This window comes from Typopeltis vanoorti, unplaced genomic scaffold, assembly GCF_054136105.1.
Source record: "Typopeltis vanoorti isolate ZY-2024b unplaced genomic scaffold, IOZ_Tvanoo_1.0 HiC_scaffold_71, whole genome shotgun sequence".
Classification (NCBI taxonomy): domain Eukaryota; kingdom Metazoa; phylum Arthropoda; class Arachnida; order Uropygi; family Thelyphonidae; genus Typopeltis; species Typopeltis vanoorti.
In genome coordinates this window covers 39,637-60,787 of record NW_028328177.1, presented here as the reverse complement: position 1 = coordinate 60,787, position 21,151 = coordinate 39,637, and the positions used below count along the sequence as shown (strand labels likewise).

General features: G+C 36.8%; 1 protein-coding gene across 2 annotated transcripts in view; it reads left to right on the top strand.

Annotated features, from left to right (window-relative positions):
• The window catches only part of LOC150092097 (uncharacterized), a 399,637-nt gene extending 397,929 nt beyond the window's left edge, over nt 1-1,708 (top strand). For both annotated transcript variants that reach the window (XM_090415310.1, XM_090415311.1), the window contains exon 7: nt 1,328-1,708. In XM_090415310.1, the coding sequence (XP_090271436.1) occupies nt 1,328-1,501 (174 nt within the window). In that variant the 3' untranslated portion in view covers nt 1,502-1,708. The remainder of the gene's footprint in view (nt 1-1,327) is intronic.
• Nucleotides 1,709-21,151: the final 19,443 nt, after the last annotated feature.

Below are 21,151 nucleotides of genomic sequence, written 5' to 3'. Positions count from 1 at the left end.
GAACGAAACACTGTTTACAGAATATGCAGCTGCTCTCAAAAATCTGCCTAATCTGAATAAATATGATTGCATAAAACTTTCTAATATATGGGAAATAATATTTTGATTTCAGCTTACATCCAAGGGCTCCAAGTGACATCCACAGAGGACGCCCTCATCTAGTTAGGGAGTCTGTTCTTTTGTCCACATGCTTCACTTAGTTTTGTGTTGCATTTGTGTGTGTGTGTGTGTGTGTGTGTGTGTGTGTGTGTGTGTGTGTGTGTGTGTGTGTGTGTGTGTGTGTGTGTGTGTGTGTGTGTGTGTGTGTTTTAGAAGTCTCAGTACTATACTTTTCCAAAGACAGGTTATAAATACTGTATTTGGAAAATCGCTGGATAACCTTTTCAGTGAAGTAGAAAGTTTTTTTTTACTTGGTTATAAATTAAAAGTGCCATGAAACTGTATTCTTTTAATTCTTTATTATTATGATTCAGTCTCTCCACCACCATATGAGAACTGGCTAACTCACCTTCAGTCAAAAAGACCTGATAAAGGGTCCTACATCATGAATGGGAATTGAACACAGGTCTTTCTGACCAAAGGACTTCATCTATAGCGACTGAGCTATGGAAGCTGCAATAAAAAAAATAAATTAAAAAAAATCAGCTAATGCCTTTTATTCCCGTATATGGAGTAGGCAAGGCCGTTTAAGTCCTATCTAACTTTTGGAGACTGAGTAGGCAGTTCAATCTCCACTGGTAGCCAATCAAAGATAGCTGACCCAAGGCTATCAGTAATTTAATTGACATGCAGTGAAGAGACGGCTAACTAGTGGCGCCATCTCGTAGTACCTAACCCTAACACAATACTTTAATGTCTGAGAAGAGTTTGGGTTCTACAGTTGATTTTCTTGAGTTTCTGGGATGAAAAACCCAAGTTTCCAGGAGGAAAAGTCACTTGTCTATGCAAGAAATTGACTAACTTGGGAATTGGTCGAAAAAAGGCTTAGAAAAAGTTCCTCTAGTCAGTTACCACAATCGAACTTGCGATACTCTTTCTTTGGGCAGCTTAGTACTGAGGAACGCAAACACCACTTCCATGGAACTACACTGGCGGGATTTAATGTAATATAAGAAATATTCTTAATTTCTTCACTTTTTTTTTTTTTCATCAGTAAACGTTTTTGTTTATACTAAACAAATGAGTGATTCTTCCTTTTCTTGCTGTCTTATAATGCTTTCATGTTGGCAGTTTAATTTTGGTGTTTACATAAAGCTTGAAATAATCATTATACTGACTGATTTATCATTCCCTGACTGCACTTTCATTTTATCATTATTTGTTTCAGAATATAGAGATCCTGAGTTACATTGGCGGATATATCGGAATATGGTTAGGTGTCTCTCTTGTAACGATGTTTGATTTAAGTGTAACTACTGCAGATGCAATCTTCAGAAAGCTAGCCTCAAAGAGAAAAAATAATAAGCATAATACTAAGAATCATTTGGTATCTACTATTTAAATATCGTTTTTTTGCTAAAATATAAGATGTAAAAGAATCTTTTAATAAGAAACTAGCTTAATGTCTTAGATTAAGAAAGCTTTTTTTTAAGATATCACATTATATTGCATATGGCATTATCAATTAACTTAAATTGCTTTAAGATTTTTTTAAAAAAAACTTGGTATTCTTATTTTTTCAGCCAAGAAATGTATGCCTACAGTTCAATAAATGCAGCACGCTGAAATGCAATCCTATCTTAATGTATGTATGTGTGTGTCAAAGCACTGAAACTATTATCCATCTACTGTACGTGCTTTTGTTATGGTTATTGAGTGCGGATTTATTAATCCAAGTAATCAAAGGCTTCGTAAAATTATTTAAGAGGCTGTCGACTGCGGCATTTATTTTTTTTGTCTCTATTCTTGTATCTTAATATCAACTGCACCTTTGTTAAATTTTGTATGTGCTGCGTTCCCAGTACCTTGTACTTCACTTAACCTCTATCTACTTCACTCAAATAAGACTATAATCTGCTTAACATAAACCTCAGTGTCAATCCGGCTAAGTTTTATTCCTGTTCCCAGTGCTATTAAAACAGAATTTAAGTTATCAGCCTATCTACGATATGCAGGTTCACCAATTCCCACACCAATCAATCAGAAAACTTTATTTTTTAACGACTGCACCATTCTAATTGAACTAACGTAGTTTGAGAACTAAAGTAAGGAATACCTCAAAACCACTGTGCCAGTGGTTTTGAGGTATTCCTTACTTTTTTGGCAGTGGTTTTGAGGCAGTATGGTGTGAGATAGATGTCAATGGAATCAAATACTTGGTCGGAAGTTATTATAGACCAGGTAATGTGGATGGTGGTGATAATTATTATTATTACAGGTATCTCCATGGAGTCAGTAGACTCATCACGGGAGACCCAAACTAGCAAAACAATATCTGTCATATCTCTTCTTGAATTCGTTTACAGACAAAGAGCTCACAACTAAGTCAGGCAATGAATTCCACCCATTCACCACCCTCCAGGCAAAAAACCTTGTTCTGACACCCTTGTTAACCACACTCTTCTTTAATTTCCAGGGATGACCTCTTGTTCTTCCATCACTATCACACAGCTGAAACATTTCCCCTGCATCAATCCTAAAAAAACCTTTCAGTAATTTAAATGTTTCTATCATATCCCCTCTTCTCCGCCTACCAACCAACCTCTGCAATCCACAAGCTCTCAATCTATCAATGTAGGGAGCATTTTTTACATCACTCACCATCTTAGTCACTCTTCTCTGAACCCTCTCCACAGCCTCCTCATCTTCAAGGAATCCAAGTGACCAGACCTGAGCACAGTAATCCAAGTGTGGAAGTATCAATGCTTTATAAAGGGGAATAATAACCTCTTTATCTCTGGATGTTAGTGTGTTCCTCAATAACCAAGTAATCCTATGTGCAATCTTGGACACCTTAGCAATGTGTCCTCTGAACTTCATCTCCCTATCTACCAACACCCCTAAGTCCCTAGCCTCATCAATCTCTAGGAGTACTGTTCCATCAATGTAGTACACAGCTGGTAATCTTTTAATCCCAAAATGCATGACTTTACACTTTTCCACATTGAATTAACATCCATTATCTTTTGCCCATTCTACCAGCTTATTTAAATCATCCTGCAAACTTTCAACATCAGCATGATTTTTTATTGTGCTACCCAAGTTGGCATCATCAGTAAACAACTGAATATCTCCCTTTAAGCCATTTCCTATATCATTTATATACAAATTAAACAACAATAGCCCAAGCACAGAGCCCTGAGGCACAACACTGGTCACCTGCCTCATCCTGAACTTGGCTTCTCCATACACCACCTTCTGGTATCTCTCCCTGAGCCATTCTCCTATCCATATCACCAATTTACTATCCATTCCCATCTCCTGCAATTTGCGTAACAGTGTTCCATGGGGTACCTTTCAAAAGCCTTAGCGAAATCCAGAAGTACCACTGTGTAGTCAGTTCCTTTGTCCAACTCAGATGTCATTCTATTATGAAAAGTTAATAGATTGCTAAGGCAGGATCAACCTTTAACAAAATCATGTTGGCATCTTTAGAGTATCATATCCTGATCCACCCATTCTTGAATTTTGTCTTTAACCAACTTTTCCAACACTTTTACCACCACTCCCTTGATGGTGATTGGTCTGTAATTAGCTACTGCAGTTTTAGAGCCACCTTTATGCAAGGGAACTACTTTTCCTAACTTCCACTCCCTAGGGACCATACCAGAGTTCAAACTTAAATTAAATATCCAAGTAAGAGGGGTTGACAATTCATTTGCACATTCACGCAACACCCGAGCTGATATTCCATCTAAGCCTACAGCAGTGTTTGCATTGAAATTTTGCAACATATTAAATACCACTGATTTCTTAGCTTCAATTCTCACATTAGTTATTGCTACAGGTACAGAGATATCCTCACTTGAGTGACAGACTTTTGAAAAGTGATCACTAAGTAACTCGACTGTTACATATGATTTTGTCACCTCAATACCATCAGCACCCAATAAAATTATCCTTCCAAAGTCATTCTTCCTTTTACTTGCCACATAGCGGAAGAACTCTTTGGGATTAGCATTGATCTCTTTGGCTAAAGTCTTATCACAATCTGATTTAGCTTTTCTTACTATGCTGGTAACCTTCCTAGCTTGAGCCTTGTACTGCTCATGGGTGTACTGATCACATTTCTCCTTGTAAATTCACCATAGCTTTTTTTTTTTTTTTTTTTGCAATGAAACATTAAGTTGTTGGAGAAGCTTGTGAGAACTAGGATCCAGAGTTGGGTTGATAACAATGGCATTATCTTTGATGGATAGCATGGATTTGCTAAAGGGAGGTCAAGTTTTAGCAATCTACTTACTTATTACAATAAAGTGACTTCTTCCTTGGAGAGAGGAAAAGGATACACAATAATATACTTAGATTTCGCAATGGCTTTTCATAGAGTACCTCATGATAGGTTAACAGTCAAACTAGAGCAGATGGGGTTGAATATTAGATTGGTGCATTGGATTGGAGACTGGCTATCTGATAGGTATCAACAAGTTGTGTATGGGAAAGCGATATCCAAGAAAAGGAAAGTCACTAGTGGAGTGCCTCAGGGGTCTGTTTTAGGTCCATTGCTGTTTAACTTGTATATTAATGATATAGATGAAGATTTGGATGGAGATATTCAGTTGTTTGCAGATGATGCAAAGTTGGGATGAACCATGAAGTGTAGTGAAGATGTTGTGGCCTTACAGGAAGACTTGAATACATTGAGTGATTGGGCACAGAAATGGGTTCAATGTTTCAAAATGTAAGGTTTTAAAATTTGGAAAACAAAGATGGAATGCAGAATTTATGCTTGGTGAGAATATATTGTTGGAGGAAGAGGAAATAAGGGATCTGGGGGTGATAGTGGATAAGGATCTAAAATTTAGGGGACACATCGCCAATATTGTGAAGACAACACAAAGACTTCTGGGAATGATGCGGAGGCTACTGACGTGTAGAAGTAGGGAGATTCTTGTTCCTTTGTAAGGCTTTGATTAGGCCACGCATGGATTACTGCGCCTAGATTTGGTCACCGGGGTTTTCAGAATGATAAAGGGATGTTGGAAAGGGTCCAAAGGAGACTGACTAAGGTGGTTTCTGACCTCTGGAATGTCGAGTATGAGGAAAGATTGAAAAGATGTAATTTGCAGAGTCCGGTGGACAGGAGGAAGAGGGGAGATATGATAGAGACCCAAGTTGGTAAGGGGTTGTTATAGGATCAATGCTGGAGAAGTTTTACAGAGAATAGTGGAGGATCAGGGGAGAACCAGAGGTCATCCCTGGAAACTGTATAAAGAGGGAGTGAGAGGCAGGTTTTTTTTGTGCAGAGTTGTGAATGATTGGAATGCCTTACCTGAGAATGTGGTATCTGCAAAGAGTTTGAATGCGTTTAAAACATGGTATGATGAGCTGTGTGTGTGTGTGTGTGTGTGTAATAAAAGGACCTCCCAGATGATGGAGTCAAAGTCCTCCCAGTTTTTGACTCCATGAGTTCTTTGAGGTGGTAATAATAATGATAATAACAATAAAATTGACCAAGCAAATAAAAAAGGATGATCATTAAGGGTGATTTTAATCATGGCAATATAGACTGGAATGATGAGATAGCAACTGGAAGTAAAGAAAATGAGTTTCTTGAGTTTTTATGAGATAACTAACTCAGACAGTATGTAACAGTGGTACATGAGGATTCAGGGTCTTGAATTTGGTCATCTCATCAGAGGATGTAATTATAAATGAAGTGTCAAATCATCCACCAATTGATGAGAGTGACCATGAGGTGATTACCTTGGTGGTTGCCAGCAGTGTGAGGACCTCTGTGAGAAAAGTATATGTGGAACTACAAGGGGGTGATTATGAAGAGCTCAGGAGACAGCTTGCAAGTGTAGCAATGGCATGACTAGTTAGCTGGAAAAGAGATCAATGGAGCTTGGGGGATTTTCAAAAACTATCTAATAGATGAAATGTCTAAATGTATTCCAAGAATGAGAAGATTAAATAAGGCAGGTGTGAGATGGATCAATAAAGAGATTAAGCATGCGATACAGAGAAAAGGGCATTGTGAAGGCAGCATAAGAGAAGTGGAAATAACCAATTCGATGAAGTCTACAAAGACTAGGTGAGGGTGACTTGGTTGGTGAAGGTAGCTAAAGAGAGGTATGAACAGCAGTTAGCTAATGAAGCCAAAAAGAATCCCAAGGAGTTCTTTCGATATGTAGCCAGCAAAAGAAAGAATGATTATGGAAGAATGACATTGATTGGAGAAAACAGTATAAAGACAGCTGTTGTGGGAATGCATGGTGGAGATACTTAATGAGCAGTTCATAAAGGTCTTTCAATCTTGCGCACGTGACTTCATGGAGAGATTGAGAGCAATAGATGATCGGGAGGAGAGACCAATTGTAAGTGAGCAAAAGGTGCATTGGGAGTTGAATAAACTAGATGTTAATAAGGCTGCGGGACTTGATAATATATCATCACATATTCTGAAGGAATGTGCCAGGAAGTTGACACCTGCCTTGACATATTTTTTAATATGTCAAGGCAGGTGTTTTTACAAGTCTTGCACTCAGTCAAGTTCCTAAGGAGTGGAAGGAGAGCAAGATTGTGCCATTTCATAAAGGAAGTGATCAAACTCAAGCATCAAACTATAGCCCTATCTGTGTGTCAGGTGTTGTGGTTAAGTTGTTGGAGAAGCTTGTGAGAACTAGGATCCAGAGTTGGGTTGACAACAATGGTATTATCTTTGATGGATAGCATGGGATTTGCTAAAGTGAGGTCATGTTTTAATAATTTGCTTACTTATTACAATAAAGTGACTGCTTCCTTGGACAAAGGAGACGGATACACAGTAATATACTTGAATTTCGCAAATGCTTTTGATAGAGTACCTCATCATAAGTTGACTTTCAAACTAGAGCAGATGGGGTTGGATATTAGATTAATGCATTGGATTGGAGACTGGCTATCTGATAGGTATCATTAAGTTGTGGACTGGTGAAGATTTGGATGGAGACATTCAGTTGTTTGCAGATGATGCAAAGTTGGAACGAACTATGTAGAGTAGTGAGATGTTGTGACCTTACGAGAAGACTTGAATAAATTGAGTGATTGGGCACGGAAATGGGGATGCGAGTTCAATATTGCAAAATGTAAGGTTTTAAAATTTGGAAAACAAAGATGGGATGCAGAATTTATGTTTAGTGAGGATATATTGTTGGAGGTGGAGGAAATAAGAGTTCTGGGAGTTATAGTGGATAAGGATCTGAAATTTAGGGGACACAGGCAAAATTGTTAAGACAACACAAAGGCTTCTGGGAGTGATGCAGAGGACACTGACTTGTAGAAATAGGGAGATTCTTGTTCCATTGTATAAGGCTTTTATTAGGCCACACATGGACTGTTGTGCCCATATTTGGTCACCTGGTTTTCAGAAGGATTTAGAGATTTTTGAAAGTTTCCAAAGGCGACTGACTAAGGTATAGTTTCAGACCTCTGGAATGACAAGTATGAGGAAAGATTGACAAGATGCAATTTGCAGAGTCTGGTGGACAGGAGGAAGAAGGGTGATATGATAGAGACCTTCAAGTTGGTAAGAGGTTGTCATAGAATCAATGCTGGAGAAGTTCTACAGAAAATAGTGGGAGATAGGGGAGAACCAGAGATCATCCGTGGAAACTGTATGAAGAGGGTGTGAATAGGGGAGTGAGAGACAGGTTTTTTTCAAGCAGATTTGTAAATAATTGGAATGCCTGAGAGTATGGTAAGTGTGTTTAAGACACGGTATGATGAGCTGTGTGTGTGTGTGTGTGTGTGTGTGTGTGAGTGAGTGAGTGAGTGAGAGAGAGAGAGAGAGAGAGTTCCCAGATGAGTCTTTGACTCCATGAGGTCTTGGGGTAATAATAATAATAATAATGCAGGCAAGATCTTAGTTAATACAAATTGATTTCTGTAGCAAGTCATGGCGATCTTCATTCTAATGTGCAAGGTTTCGTTAGTTTTTTTTTTAGAGACACTGCATTGGCAATAGATCAGGCAAGATAGTTATACAAACAGAACATTTTTATTTTAAGCTAGGAAGAAAGCACAACACACAAGAAAAATTGGAGAAATTATCTCTCTCATCCTATTCATATACACAGTAGGTATAATATACAACTGAATATTTTTTACACTCAGCACTTATTTAACCGTAGCACAATGCTACCGTTTATCTAAATTAGACATGTAGTTGTTCCCTATCTCACAACTTAGCTAAATTCCATTCACTACATACACAAGTTAACATTCGTTTTTCCTTTTCATGACCATAACTTATTAACTAATTACTAACAACATTCCTGCAAGCACACACACAAATTCCAAATTTAACTTCTATATCATTAACAACTTTGTGCTTACTTACATTTACCTTTACACACAGTCCAATCAATTTGAACAAACTGCACCTAGGATAGCTTGACCTTGCATCTTCATCCTGGGTAACGACTGTTGCTTGCACGATTCTCCTATAGAAGTTTCTGGGAAGGTTATGTTGATTTTTCTGTCAGGAACAGGATATGAACTGCCATTGTATTCCTCTAAGCCCACGGATAGCTCTACTCTTCAAGCACATTGTTTCAAATTGCTGGAGTTCCATCGAAATATGGCCTCACCTTCACCACAGAACTCTGTCCACTGAAAGGGACCAGTGCCAGAAGCCCTCCAAAACTCAGGAAGGAAAATGATAGAGTGATCAGTGATAGTCTTCTAAATCCTTTATTCTCTATATTTTTGAGAGCCCTCTCAGCCCTCTTAAATATCTTATCTCATTCCATGTAATCACGTAATTTTGCCAGGATCACCTGCCAGCACAGTGACGTCACAATTGCAGGCTCCATGCAAGACACTATATTGTGGGCGCATATTTTTATGTTTGCAAGATCTAGCAAACGTTTGTTTATGCATAGTCATTGTTATAATCAGGATTAATCCCCTATTTTCCGTTTTCCATTCAATTCAATGGTAATTAAATTATGCATTTTTTTACAGCAAAAATATTACGTTTATTTTAGCACAACATAAATTCTATTTTATATGCTTGGAAACCTCTAAAATTGAAGACTAAAAATTAATTAACTTAATTTATTGTGAGAGATTTTACAGCTTCTCAAAGGATGGATAACCACCTGCAGAGTGACTGAAAGAACTTACAAGGATTATATTTAAGAGCCTGCAATTGTGACGTTACTGTGCTGGCAGGTGATCCTGGCAAAATTATGTGATTACATGGAATGAGATAAGGTTTAGATCTTTCTAAAATAATAAAACAGAGGTAAGAAAATATTGTAAAAGAAGTGGTGAATCATCACTAAAAATGCAGCCTATTAAGCTCATTAAAATTCTTGATGGTTTTATATTTGCCAATACGATGTGAAAATATTGCATTAATGTGTGGTAGTGTTTACATGACTGTAATGCTGAAACTCTTTGTAGCAAGTTGTCATATTTTCACGATTTAGAATTGTGAAAGTATAATGATGATAGTATATTTGAATTGAGTTCACTTTTTTTCTTAAATTATAATGCAGTACAGTAACGAGGGTATGAAGCGCCTGTAGCGTCTATGCCCCCCCCCAACCCAAAAATGACAAACATTTTGAAAATTTAAATATAACAAGTTAAATTTTACTGAATGCAATATGTTAAATACTTACTATTAACCCCATCAAAATGAGTTGCAGAATTTGTGTGTCTAAAGCGGCATATTGCCGAAATTTAAAAATACAGGTAACCCTCGTGTAACGTGGTACTTATACAACACGGTTTCGATATAACGCAGTCTATAAATTGTAGTAACCCTTGTTGAACGTGGTACTTATACAAAGCGGTTTCGATATAAGACGGTCTACAAACTGTAGTAACCCTTTATCTTTTCATATTTTAAAAGCGCGACTTAAAAACCAATATTTATCTTCATGAAATTTGCATCTGCCTGTATCGTGCACGTAGTTATAAGTAGCGAATTTATATTAGGGGAAATACCCTTTTGCACACATGTTTACCGAATAAAGTATTTATTGTTGAAAATTGTCTTCGTTTTCTGCCAGAAAAGCGCATTAAAAATCATAAGTATGTTAATCTCAAGCTGAGCATTTTATTTTTTGGTGAGTTACATACAATATGTAGTACTTTTTTATGTAAAAAAAAATTATTTTTATAGTAATGGTCACTTTGAGTGCTTTTGCGATATAAGCGTTTGTTAATAGGAATAAACCCACCCACTGTGAACTGACAAGGTAAAAATTGAACAAGACTGACGATACATTCGGTTTCGATCAGCACATGAGACGCAACCTTCGCGAACTTCTTCATAAGTGCTCCAATCTCTTCACTAGTGGATTAAATTGATAGGGGAATAAGATTTAAATGAGGAGGAACTGGTACAATTAATAGATGACGTTGAAACAAATGGCGGGAAAAGTTCTGCCAAAGATTCTGATTGTGATGAATCCGTTAAAGAATTCAGTTTAAAGAAATTAGCAGAAGGATTGGACTTGGCAAGAAAGTTATTTTATGGATAATGATCTCTCAATCAATGGAGTGGTCCGGAAAATTCACGAGAGAATTGGATATTTGTTTAGCTACGTATAATGAACTTAATAAAAAATTGCAGCATAATGGTAAGCAAGGTCTTATTACTGACTTCTTGATAACTAAACCAGCCAAAGTATGCAACGAGAATTATACAAATAATTTCCAAGAGATTTCAAGTGATGACGACGTCCGGCCACTCGTAAATAAAGAACATCTACGAAACGTTAGTTTTGAAGAGAGTGATGACGATTAAAATATACACTTTATTTTATTTTGCCTAAAACATTTATGTATTATGTGCAATGAAGTTTGCGTACAATTTATAATTTTATACTATGTATTTGTTTCATAGTTTATATGTTTTCTTAACTTACATGAATTACCTGAATTAAATAAAAATATTTTTTGTTGGATATGTCATTGTTTATATAATCTTAAAAAAACGATTTCGGAACTTAACCCTACTTTTCCTATGTGATCTGAGTCTCGCATAACGCGATTTATATAACACGGCATTTTTGTGGAACCTAACATCCGCGTTATATGAGGGTTACCTATACAATATAAAATAGCAGACTTTTATATCTGTTGATTTATTTTTTATGTTTTGCACCCCAAACCTGGTTGCACCCGTGGCAGCCACCTCTTTTGCCACGCCCTCAATACTTCACTGTTATAATGTGTAGTTTTTTGTAATAGTGCTTTTGTATGATAATCAGGCTAGATATTGGCATTGTACTATGGTATTGTGATTTTAAAATTGTTTGCTTCATTTGTTGATGTTTGTCTTATCTGCTGATTAACATCACAAAAATGGGGACAGTAAAGAAGTACATATCAATGTGGAAAGTTTTCCTCTGGATTTTCAGTGAATATGCTGCAAAAATTGCTACATATGTATCCAAAAGTGGGCAAGAAGAAGTGGAAATGAATTACAGTGTGGTGACAAGTTAGATCTTTCTAAAATGAGAACATTGTCACCAGAAGTAATCAGAAAATAGATGGAAGTGCTGGAAGGTGTAAAGTAGAATTAGACAAGGGCTGTGAATGGCAGGTTAATAAAGAATTTAATAGGAAGAAGCAAATATACAAGGATAACAGAGTGGCTTTACATGGAGATTTATTAATGATACATAATATGTTTTCCAGATGGTACATCGAAGTGAATATCTAATTCTTTGCGTGGAGGGAAGGAAAACAGGCATCAGAATTAGTGGTAGTGGTGACAGGCACAAATGACATAGATAGGGCAACAAGGAATGTGGACAGGATTTGTTTTGAAGATGTTTCAGGAGGTGAAAGGTAATCATGTCTTTGAGAAAGTGGTTGTCCATATATGATAATAGAGTAAATTGAGAAGGAAGGCAATGATACTGGGTGACAAAATGGCTGTGTTGTGTCAGGCAAAGGATGTTCAATTTGTGAATGTGTGGGGTGAATTTTAAGGGAAGTCAAAATGGTTCACAGCTGATAGATTGCATTTGAATGGGTTTGGTATTTGAAATTTGGAGTGACTATTGTTTGCTAAGAGTACACAGAGTCTATATGAAATTAGCATGACTATGGGTAATGAATAGATTGAGTAATAAGTTACAGAATAAGATTGATAAAGAGTTGAGGAAGTGATTATGGCAGTCAAGAGTGACGCAGTGTTCAAAAAGCTGGGGATAATGAGAATATGAATGAAAATCAAGCTCAGAATTAAGGAAACAGGAATGGTCAGATCAAAGAGAGAGGTACATGCTAGCAACAGAGCAATGTGGGATGGCATCAAAGAATGTGGAATTGTTATGTTTGCATACTAATGTAAGGAGTATCAGAAATAAAGGGGCTGAGTATGTAGCATTGATTGTCAGTATGCCCAAAGGTAATTGGTATAATTGAAACGTGCTTGTTTTAGATGATTATACTGTCAGAACTAGAAAATGTAGGATAGAATTTTCCAAAAGGTGAAGGTCTTCACCTTTTGGAAAATTCTATTATGGAACAAAAGGAGGATGAGTGCTGTTAATATAAATTAAAGATACCAAGAAATTATATACTTGGTTTAATCCTTTATCCAAGTGTAAGCAAACAAAGTTTGCCCCTGAAATATCTTCAGGACTGGGAAACATGTGGTAAAGGTGGTATGGCTTCACATCACTTGCCTTAGTATCCCATAATGCAAAGCACAGCTCCTTGCAGACTTGCTATGCATGATAGCAACATTATAGGAAGGGTCACTACCCAGACCGCTTTCGACCTTTATTGAGGTCTCATCAGTGGGAGCCAGACCCAGAGGTGATTAGTATCCCATAATGCAAAGCACAGCTCCTTGCAGACTTGCTATGCATGATAGCAACATTATAGGAAGGGTCACTACCCAGACCGCTTTCGACCTTTATTGAGGTCTCATCAGTGGGAGCCAGACCCAGAGGTGATACCAAGGTTGAAGTAATGCAGAAGTCATATTTTTCTATACGAGTTGCCAAAAGGTGTGTCACCTTATTATTATAATACTTTGGATTAGAGATAGTTAGTTGTTGAAAGTTTTTCCACTTGGTTATACTATAATTAAAGATACCAAGAAATTATATACTTGGTACACCTTTTGACAACTCATATATAGAAATATGACTTTTGCATTACTTCAAACTTGATATCACCTCTGGGTCCCACTGATGAAACCTCAATAAAGGTTAAAACCAGTCTGGGTAGTGACCCTTCCCATAACGCAAAGCATTATACGTGTCTGCAAGGAGATGTGCTTTGCATTATGGGATATGAGGCAAGTGATGTGAAGTCATACCACGAGTTTCCCCAGTCCTGAAGATACTTCAGGCACAAACTTTGTTTTCTTACACTTGAATTAAGGATTAAACCAAGTATAATTTCTTGGTATTATCTTTAATTTATAGTATAACCAAGTGAAAAAACTTTCTGCATCGAGTGCTGTTAATGATAGCAGAGAAATTGTGTCATAAAATATCATGTGTGAAGATTTTGAAACTGTGTGGAATGAAGTTGGGAATGATGGAATAGTATATCTAATAAGATGTTGTTATAAGCCAGGGAATGTGGAGAGCACTGATTGTGAAATGCTTAGACAGATCAGTTGGGAAAGTTAAAGGAATATTATCCTAATGGAAGATGTTAATTATAGAAATGTGGATTACATAGAAAAATAATGTATAGTCACGAGGATAGTGAATTTGTTAAGTTTCTGCAAGATGTCTTGAGCAGCATGTAATAGAAGCAACACAATGTTTTCAGGTGTTGGATTTGATTATACCCTCAAAAGAGGTGGTTATGAATGAAGTATCAACAATGCCACCTGTTGGTGAAAATAATCATGAGGTACTGGTTTGGAAGGTAGTCAAATGAGAAAAGGTCAAGAAGGTATATATGTGGAACTATAAGCAGGGCCAGCCATTTCGGGGGTGCGATAGGTGCAATGCACCTGGGCCCCATGATCGAGTGAGCACAGACTGTACACATTTGTGGAAACGTATTTTTTATTTTATTTTATTTTTCTTCTTCTAATTTTGCTTATAACTAAAGGGATTTCATCGACAGGATTTTAGGGCCCCCGGTAATAATAATATCTCTGTGTGTTTCTCTATTATATTAGTGTTTGTGTTCAATCAATAAATGGGTTGATGAGCTGTGTAGAAAAGATGTTGACAGTAGTGCAAGGGAAATTATAAAGTAATTGACACAAAAAGTGCATAATTGCATATGAAGCATTAAGTTAATACATAGAGTGGGAGTGAGATGGATGAACAGTACAGTCAAGAAAGCAATGTGGGAAAAAGGTGTTATATGGAGAAGGTACAAAACAGTTGTAGAGAACAGATGCATCAGGAATATAAAGTGCAGGCCAGAAAGATGACCAACATAGTAAAAGAAAAAGAAAAACAGAATATGAGACGAGAATGGCCTGTCAGGTGTAGAATAATCCAAAGGAATTTTTCTGCTAATTGACAAGCAAGAGAAGGAATAATTATTGAAGGGCAACTCTGATGGATAGTTATAGTAACAAAGTGACTATAGCAAAGGATATAGTGGAGTTATTTAAGGAGAACTTTAAATGATGCTATGTAACATACAGAGGGAAGGCAAAAATTAGAGGAATCAGAGTTGTATCAAGTGTTTCGGGTGAAATGTTAATGAGGTTTTAGGAATGGATGATATATCACTACATATTTTTAAAGAATGTACCAAAGAGTTAGATATATATCTTTGATGTGGTTATTTAATGAAAGTTTTGAAAAGGTGATATTTCCAAGGAGTGGAAAGAAAACAAAGTAGTACCATTCCAAAGTATTCTTTTAGGACAGAAGTTTCCAATCATAGACTAGTCTATATATCTGCAGTTGTGATCAAGGTATTGGAGAAACCAATTAGCAATGGGATACAGGATTCGGATGATGGATGTAGGTTTGTGAGCAGCAGGTCTTATTTGCTTATTAAATTACTTAAGGAATTTACAATGTACAAATGATATAAATTAAAATTAAACTTTAATCTATATTTCAATATTTCGGCAACGTTACGTTGCCATTTTCATAGGAACTTAAAACGTCGGCGATGGGAATCGAACCTAGGACACTCCTTCCCCAGGCATGGTTGCGAAGTGCAAAGCCAATAGGCTAACCGTGTGGACAGCAATCTACTTATATTTTATGATAAGGTGATGAATGTGTTTGATTAGGGAGATTCATATACACAAATTTTTTGACTTTCATTAATATTCTTGAACTTTTCAAAGGTGTTTGACTGATTATCACATGACAGATTGGTGTATAAGCAACAAGTTGTGTATTGATGGGGCAGTGTCTCAGAAGTGGAAAGTGACCAATGATGCACCTCAACAGTTAGGTGAGGCACACTATTGTTAAAGTTAAACAGCAGGGTTCAACTTATATGTTGAACCCTGCTGTTTAACTTAATCTTTAATGATATCTCATGTTGAATGACTGGAAATCTCCAACTGTTTGCTGTTTCAAGTTGGGAAGAACTGTTGGAAGTATTGCTGATTGTTAATTTTCTACAGGGGTATTTAAATAGACTTTTAGCTTAAACAGATGAGCTCAGTTGTCATTTTAATATTAATAAATGACAAGGTGCTACACTTTGGGATGCAGTGATATTAGGATATGTGCTATATTGATGGACCTGTGCTTCAGGAAGTGGATCGGGTTTGAGATCTTGGGATGATGGTAAATAAACAGTCGCCTAAAGTTCTGAGGGCACATTTCAAGTGTTTCAAAGACTGCACATCATATTGCTGTTATGAAAAATGGTACATTGACATGTAGGGATGAGGTGGTGGTACTTCTGTATAAGGCATTGGTCAGACCACACACAAACTGTTGTGCTCAAATATGGTTTTTCATCATGATGTGGAAACATTAGGAAGGAGCCAAAGATGAATGACCAGTGTGATAATGGGACTGGAGTGTTGGTTATGCAGAGCAGTTGAGGGAGTGTAGAGTGCAGAGTTTGATAAATAGGAGGTAAAGAGGTAGTATAATAGTCTTTCAAGTTAATTAAGGGATTTTACCAGATTAATACTGAAGGAGTTATAAAAGGAGTGGATGGTATGAACAAGAAACCATACCTGGAAGTTGTATAAAGAGAAAAGAGTGTAGAGTGCAAATTATTTCAAGGTTCAGTGTGATAGATATGCTGATGATTGAGTGGGCTTCCCACAATCAGTCTGCTGGAAGTTACTGTAATCATAATAATAATCTATTGTGTGCATGTCAATTGCAAATTCTTGTCTCTCACCAAGGCTAGTGGGATGCAATTTTTGCCCTTCCACAATTCTGTCTCCTCTTTACATCTAGATAATGCCATTGTGACATTGTTCAAAGATAAGGCTGAATGCACGGTATCAATTTTCCTTCAAGTCTTATATAGAAACTAAGGAAAATGACCTTTCACCATACCATACCATACCATACCATAAACACACATTGCATGATTTCTCCCATTGTTCAACAGAATGATGATACTGACGGAAAATTTATTAATATTTATTAATAAATTTTACTTAGTAAATTTACTTATTTATTAATAATTAAATTTACATATATAAAAAATTGCTTTATTAAAAATATTTCATCCTCACCACGAATGCACACCAATAATAAAAGCTTCTTACATAGAAATAGTGCACGGAAGCATACAATTTATCTGTAATGACACTGCTCAATGAGTATTGCCAGTTTCGACATTCCGATACTGCGTTAGATCGCATACATTTGTTTCTTGTAGCGATAATTTTTCATGTAACGAGAATTGAGAAAATAAAATTCTTTGATTATTTTCAACAGTGACACTCGTCATAATTCAACCTTGTATTTATAATGAATAAATAATTATATGTTATTTTAACAGAATAAAATAAAATTTACCAAAAATATTTCACTCTCACCAGGAACACGCACCAATAATAAAAGTTTCATATCTCACAGAAATAATGCATGCAAGCATACAATTTATCTGTAGCAACACTACTCGTTGAGTAGTATTGATTTGTTTCGTAATCTATCACGTTAATCAAACAATTCCAATTATTAACTATTTGATCAGCGTTGAAACATAACCTCTAACCTTTAACATATTGCATTTATATAATGTTGTAAGCATTGTTATTATTTATAAACACAAACAAAATTTAATTTTTCTTTTTTTCCTTGGGGGTGTCGCAGTGCTAATGTGCAAGCTGCCACTGATCAGTAGTCTAGATAACAGTATTTTACACTGCAGAATTTGCTATTTAAATTTCAATGGTAGATGAAATATATCACCCATATTATGCTTCATATTCATAATTCAGTGATATCTCGATAGCATTTTAATTTTAACCATATACTTCTTGTACATGTTTTCATAATGGCAAAATACAAGTTGTCATACTCTTGTAGTATCTTAGTTTAGAAAGCAAATCTGTCATACATTCCTAGAAAAGGAAGTTAATCAGCCAGCAGTCAGTCATCCCATTGCCTTCACCTTAATCATCTTGGAGACAATGAAGAAGGATATCAACATCCACTATCAATCCCAATTAATAAATAATCACCGACATGTATTCCATTATTTCTGTTTCACAGCAGACCTCTTAGCTCACCTATCTTTGAATATTATGGGATCAAGTGGGAAAAATTTACACAAGTGTTCACGAGTGAAAGTATAAAATCCTGGAGTGCTGTGGCAATGGGAACGAAATATGAAGAGAGCAAAACCATCCATCATGACACACACACACAGTGACTAGAGAGAGGAAGCTGCTATCCACTTGCAAATGTCAGGAGCAAGACCATAGCATACTTGAATAAGGAGGCCTTCATTCCAGAGCTGATCGGATGCTCTGGAAATTATTACTACCCCAAGACCTCGTGGAGTCAAAGACTCATATGAAACGTCCTTTTATCACACACAGAGCTCATCATACCGTGCCTTGAACACATTCAAACTCCCTGCAGACACTACACTCTCAGGCAAGGCATTTCAATCATTTACAACTCTGCGCGAAAAAAACCTGCCTCTCACTCCCCTACTCACACCTTCTTTATACAGTTTCCAGGGAAATGGGGATGTGAGTTCAATGTTGCAAAATGTAAGGTTTTAAAATTTGGAAAACAAAGATGGGATGCAGAATTTATGCTTGGTAAGGATATATTGTTAGAGGTGGAAGAAATAAGAGATCTGGGGGTGATAGTGGATAAGGATCTAAAATTTAGGGAACACATAGCCAAAATTGTGAAGACAACACAAATGCTTCTGGGAATGATGCGGAGGACACTGACATGTAGAAGTAGAGAGATTCTTGTTCCTTTGTATAAGGCTTTGATTAGGCCACACATGGATTATTGTGCCAAGATTTGGTCACCTGGTTTTCAGAAGGATGAAGAGACATTGGAAAGGGTCCAAAGGTGATTGACTGAGGTAGTTTCTGACCTCTGGAATGTCGAGTATGAGGAAAGATTGACAAGATGCAATTTGCAGAGTCTGGTGGACAGGAGGAAGAGGGGAGATATGATAGAGACCTACAAGTTGGTAAGGGGTTGTTATAGGATCACTGCTGTAGAAATTCTACAGAAAATAGTGGGAGATCAGGGGAAAACCAGAGATCATCCCTGGAAACTGTATAAAGAAGGTGTGAGTAGGGGAGTGAGAGGCAGGTTTTTTCGTGCAGAGTTGTAAATGATTGGAATGCCTTGCCTGAGAGTGTGGTGTCTGCAGGGAGTTTGAATGTGTTCAAGGCATGGTATGATGAGCTGTGTGTGTGTGTGTGTGTGTGTGTGTGTGTGTGTGTGTGTGTGTGTGTGTGTGTGTGTGTGTGTGATAAAAGGACCTTCCAGATGAGTTTTTGACTCCATGAGGTCTTGGGGTAATAATAATTTCCAGAGCATCCAATTAGCTCTGGAATGAAGACCTCCTTATTCAAGTATCTTATGGTCTTGCTCCTGACCTTTGCAAGTGTAGTGTATCATGATGGATGGATTTGCTCTCTTCAGATTTTGTTCTCAATGCCACAGCACTCCAGGATTTTATACTTTCACTCACATTCTTTTCCCTATAAATTAATGACCTTCTCACACTGAAGACAAATCCCATCAATAGTTTTGCTGATGACAGTATACTTGATTCCTCTTCTTTATTCAACAAATATTGCTTTACTCAAATTATTCAAGCTTCCAAATATTCTACAACCAATCTCTTAAATATTGATCTTTATACCATTCTCCAGTGGTGTAAGGCTAATCAAATTAACTTCATTGCTGCCAAAATTCAGTCCTAGTTTTTTTTTTTTTTTAATTTTTTTTTTTTATAAGAAATATGATCTATTTTCCTCAGCTGCTTTTGATAAAATTCAAAATTCCTGTCAAGATCAAATTTTATTTTTTTTTATACTAACTAAATTATCATCAACCTTTTAATGGCACAAACATATCACATGCATAACCATCTTGGTCTCTGAAAAAGTTTAATCTCCTCTTTCACACAAGAAACTACTTTCTGTTTTATTATTATTATTAATATACAGATATCTCCAAGGTGTCAGAAGACTCATTGCAGGATATCCATTATTTACACACTAGCCATTAGTCACACAAAACCTATCATGCCACTCCTTAAATCTCATTCATTGATTAAGTACTCACAACCACCTCTGGCAACCCATTTCACCCATTTGTTATCCTCCAAACCACACTCTTACACCATTTGAAATTATATAATTCTGTAATTCTATAATTTTGAATAGATCGTGAGGTGAATAAACACAGGAGTGGGGACACCAGTTCAATGTTGCAAACTATAAGGTTTTAAAATTTGGCAAACAAAGATGGAATGTAGAATTTATTCTTGGTGAGGATACATTGTTGGAGGTGGAGGAAATAAGAGAGCTTGGGGTGATGGTGGATAAGGATCTAAAATTTAGAGGACGCATTGAAAAAATTGCAAGCACAACACAACAAATTCTGGAATGATGCAGAGGACACTGACTTATAGAAGTAAGAAGATTTTGCTCTGTTGTATACTGCTCTGATTAGGCCATACATGGATTACTGTGCACATATTTGGTCACCCAGTTTTCAGAAGAAAAAAGATATGCTGGAAAAAGTCCAGAGACAACTAACTATGGTAGTTTGATCTCTGGAATGTCAAATATGTGGAAAGGTTAAAAAGATGCAATTTAAAGAGTCTAGTGGATAGGAGTGATATGATAGAGACCTATAAGTTAGTAAGGGGTTGTTATGGGATCAATGTTAAAGCAGTTTTACAGAAAATAGTGGGAGATCAGGGAAGAACAAGAGGTCATCCCTGAAAGCTGTACAAGCAGGGTGTGAACAAGGGAGTGAGAAGCAGGTTTTTTGCATGCAGAGTTATTATTATTATTATTATTATTATTATTAAACAAGACCTCATGGAGTCAAAGACTCATCTAGGAGGTCCTTTTATCTCACACACATCTCATCATACCGGGTCTTAAACACATTCAAACTCCTTGCAGACACCACACTCTCAGGCAAGGCATTCCAATCATTCACAACTCTGCACGAAAAAAACCTGCCTCTCACTCCCCTACTCACACCCTCTTTATACAGTTTCCAGGGATGACCTCTGGTTCTCCCCTGATCTCCCACTATTCGCTGTAGAACTTCTCCACCATTGATCCTATAGCAACCCCTTACCAACTTGTAGGTCTCTATCATATCTCCCCTCTTCCTACTCTCCACTAGTCTCTGCAAATTACATCTTTTCAATCTTTCCTCATACTCGACATTCCAGAGGTCAGAAACTACCTTAGTCAGTCGCCTTTGGACCATTTCCAACATCTCCTCATCCTTCTGAAAACCAGGTGACCAAATCTGGGCACAATAGTCCATGTGTGGCCTAATCAAAGCCTTATACAATGGAACAAGAATCTCCCTACTTCTACACGTCAGTGTCCTCCTCATCATTCCCAGAAGTCTTTGTGTTGTCTTCCCAATTTTGGCGATGT